General features: G+C 41.6%; 2 protein-coding genes across 2 annotated transcripts in view; one reads left to right on the top strand and one right to left on the bottom strand.

The window, feature by feature from the left end:
• Positions 1-1,414: 1,414 nt before the first annotated feature.
• On the bottom strand, positions 1,415-1,586 carry SARC_12291 (hypothetical protein; the record flags this gene model as incomplete). The annotated part of the gene is made up of 1 exon (XM_014293603.1): positions 1,415-1,586. A coding segment is annotated over one exon (172 nt), but the record flags the coding sequence as incomplete, so codon positions are not given.
• Positions 1,587-2,604: 1,018 nt separating this feature from the next.
• Positions 2,605-3,490, top strand: part of SARC_12292 (hypothetical protein) — a gene marked incomplete at its 3' end in the record, with an annotated part of 3,267 nt that continues 2,381 nt past the window's right edge. Inside the window, exons 1-2 of the mRNA XM_014293604.1 lie at positions 2,605-2,747; positions 2,852-3,458. Of these exons, the coding sequence (XP_014149079.1) occupies positions 2,628-2,747; positions 2,852-3,458 (727 nt within the window). The 5' untranslated portion in view covers positions 2,605-2,627. The remainder of the gene's footprint in view (positions 2,748-2,851; positions 3,459-3,490) is intronic.

The following is a 3,490-nucleotide window of genomic DNA, read 5'->3' on the forward strand; positions in this document are numbered from 1 at the left end:
CCTTTGGCCATCAATACTAGCAATTTTGGCCTTGCAACACTCACTGATATGTTTCCGGGGCGTCATAATTCATTTCTGGCCTGCTTGGCCATGTCCGTGCGCTGTAGAAGCTCTCACAAGTGCACAGAAGCAATCTGGCATGTCTTTGGCCATCAATACTAGCAATTTTGGCATTCCTGCACTCACTAATATGTTTCCTGGGCGTCATAGTTCATTTCTGTGCGGTAAGTACATTACCATTGTACACGGCGGCAATGACATCTACCAAGGGGGAACATTGTTGGCAACGTTAGGCCATGATGCGGCGCTCATTCGTAGTGTCGCGAGAGGCGTAGGGTCAGCGAGAGATTTCTGCCATTCAGCAAGGTTAGTTGCACGCTTGGTAGGGGGCATTGCAAAATCGAGGGCACTCTTCACGCTGGAGATTCGACTGCCCTCTATAGTGAACGACTAGGCACTGCGCAACGCACCAACAGTTGCAGCATCGATGACAAAGGATGGGGTAAGTGATCGATCGGCCCCAGTAGTCAAGGTACCTAGCAAATGGCGAACTAACACGATGACGACACTTACGGCTAGCGGAGGAAGCACGCAACAAGTAAAAGCGCGACGCTATTCTTCTGCAGGGGCATCGGTGAACGGTGAGTGACGGAAAAGTATACATACATATATATATATATATATATATATATATTCAACACGTATATGTTCAACTTTATATGTATGTATATATATGTGTAGTTGTATATGCATACACAAACACACATACACACACACACACACACACATACATATATATATATATATATATGTGTGTGTGTGTGTATGATGTAGTGTGGTGTGGAAGTAAATTTTTCATATGGTATGAATACATTCACAAACATGAGGACAATTAAATAAACAAAAGTACATCGTACAGTAATACGGGGATGTTCACAGGTGCACAAATGTATTTGCAATACCTGAAAGGACCCCATCCATGATTGTATAAAATAAATGTACCTTACCAAACAGTATGACTTTAATTTTGATATATATTCGGATATTTAGTTTTCAGTAAACTTATAATATTCTGTTGGATGATTTGCGATGTACATACACTGGCAGTGCAATTGCCTGGTTGCAGTTGACTGAATACAATATGAGCGGATGTCGGCTTCGGTGGATATATATTTATGATCCTATACAATGACATACTGTTCAGCGGTGACTCAAGCGGCCTCACATAGTGGAATTTAATATTATTCTTACAGCCACTACACTATATCCGAACATGTCGCGACAATGTGTTCGCCCACGTCTGTATAGTTCAAATCATCATACAAACTCGAATGAGCAACACTGGATAATTGGAAAACAACAGACCATACATCAGCATATGAGGGATTATATACTAGTACAGTTATTAACTTACATGATTGGAAGTCAGTTGACGAGTCGTTGCTCTGCCAGCACAGGCGGAACATGGGTTTGTCAATCCACACGCCTCTGATATGTGGCGTCGTCTTCCCTTTCTTCGATGAGAAGACGAAGAACTTGACTGCGCACTGAGGGGACGTCGCCAATCCGGCGAGAAGCGCACTCATTTTTCATTACTTTCATACTATATATTCCTGGTATACTTCACACTACAGTAAGTGTACACAGTAGTTGCATTTGATATCTCGACTCGATATAGAACGCTCAGCTAAGCTATGGCCCTAAATATTCGAAGCACTAGCGCACTCCGCCGCTGATGATGCATGTATATACGGCCACAAGTGACAGGGGTGACTAGAATGAAAGCGTCCTACCTCAACACATAGGGGAGGCAACTGTTGTTACAAATATAAAACAATACTTCAGAGCAGAGAAATATTGATATTTATTTCAGTTAAAAATAGCTGTTTATTTACTACTATGTGCACAGGCAGTCCAGGCAGTCCAGGCAGTCCAGGCAGTCCCGGCACACACCCTAACTACATTGGTAAATACGCATCAAATAACTATATCTCAACGTACTCCTTGAACGAACAGGGAGGCATTGGCTATTTATTGAATATTTCCTATCTACCATATACCAATGTGTTCACTACCTGGTAAACGCACATGGACTCGCATGTACGTTTTACCAGAGAAGTAGAACGGGTTTCAATCAGAAATCTGATCAACCCTAAAACCCTAAAACCTGGGTTTACTTAATGCCCTGAATAAACCCCAATAAACCCAGGTTTATCTAAGAATATGTATTACTGACCATATTCTCGTATTTAAAAATTATATTAATAATAAACAAATATCTAATTATAAATAGTAAAATATTTTGTAATAATTTTTTATTTTTTATAAACTGCACCAATGTTCATAAAATTGATCCGCTTATAGATAGAGTTTTAAAACTGAACAAATTAATTGGAACTAGTTCAATGCTCCCGGAATCTGGCCAACCCAAGCGGCTGAACACTAGCACAAACACCTTGAGTACAATACCAAAAGTTGAGGTTGTATATAAAGGACATACAATTACGCTTTATACCATTCTATACTCTTAACAGTAGCAGTCTATTTTAGCTTGTGACTTCGGGAGACTTGACAGGACCTTGGACTGTATAAGGGTGACAACCAAGTTCAAAACTTTAAGAGCTTTAATGATGAACACGAAACCAAACTACGACACTAGAAAATCAAAATGGAAAATTCGTCGGGGAGTTAAAAAACTCGTGCTCTCCATCTGCTCGCTTCTAGTCTTATGGTGGAACATTTCAGAAGTATGTATCGAAAATTTTGCTTTCGTTTTGTCGTAATATTAGCTCACTATATTCTAAACTGACAATGCGGTGCTTCACTGACCAAGGTATATTGTCTTTCTTAGCAGATTGGCGCAGAACACGATGCGAATGAGCGCTTGCACATTGTAACCGTCTTTGACGAAGCGCGCACCAGCCACGCTCGAGCAATGATAACCTCGGTGCTGCTTTCAACGAAAAGTACCGTTCATGTTCATATGGTTGTGCCGGATGACGTCCGTGACGAAATGAGTAGCTGGTTTCAGACACTCAATTCCGTTTTCAAACCTGGAACAGTGCTTCTTTCAACGTATGATTATCGTTGGTGCGTCGAGTGGACAGGTCTGCTCTTGCACATAAGCCCCCATATTCACATCTCAGCGCACTGTAAGTTCTTCTTGCAAGAAATTTTGCTAGACGTGGAAAAGGCCTTGTATATAGATCTGGATGTCGCTGGTGTTGGGGATATCTCTGAATTGTTTAACCACGACGAGACTGGATATATAGGGATGTCCATAGACACCGGTTCTCTGTGTCAGAGGTTTCCCGAAAAGTGTGCATGGCCAATCCCATTTTCTACTGTGGTGCCAGGTGGTCTAGTTTGTGGAGAGCAGCCAGATAAATTGCGCTACCTTCAGCCCAACTATACATGTCCAGAAGATTACGGTCTTACTCCTTTGCAGTTTAATGGTGGTGTAGTAATGCTACACCTACACCAGATGCGG

The sequence above is a fragment of the Sphaeroforma arctica genome, assembly GCF_001186125.1.
Source record: "Sphaeroforma arctica JP610 unplaced genomic scaffold supercont1.2203, whole genome shotgun sequence".
Lineage (NCBI taxonomy): Eukaryota > Ichthyosporea > Ichthyophonida > Sphaeroforma > Sphaeroforma arctica.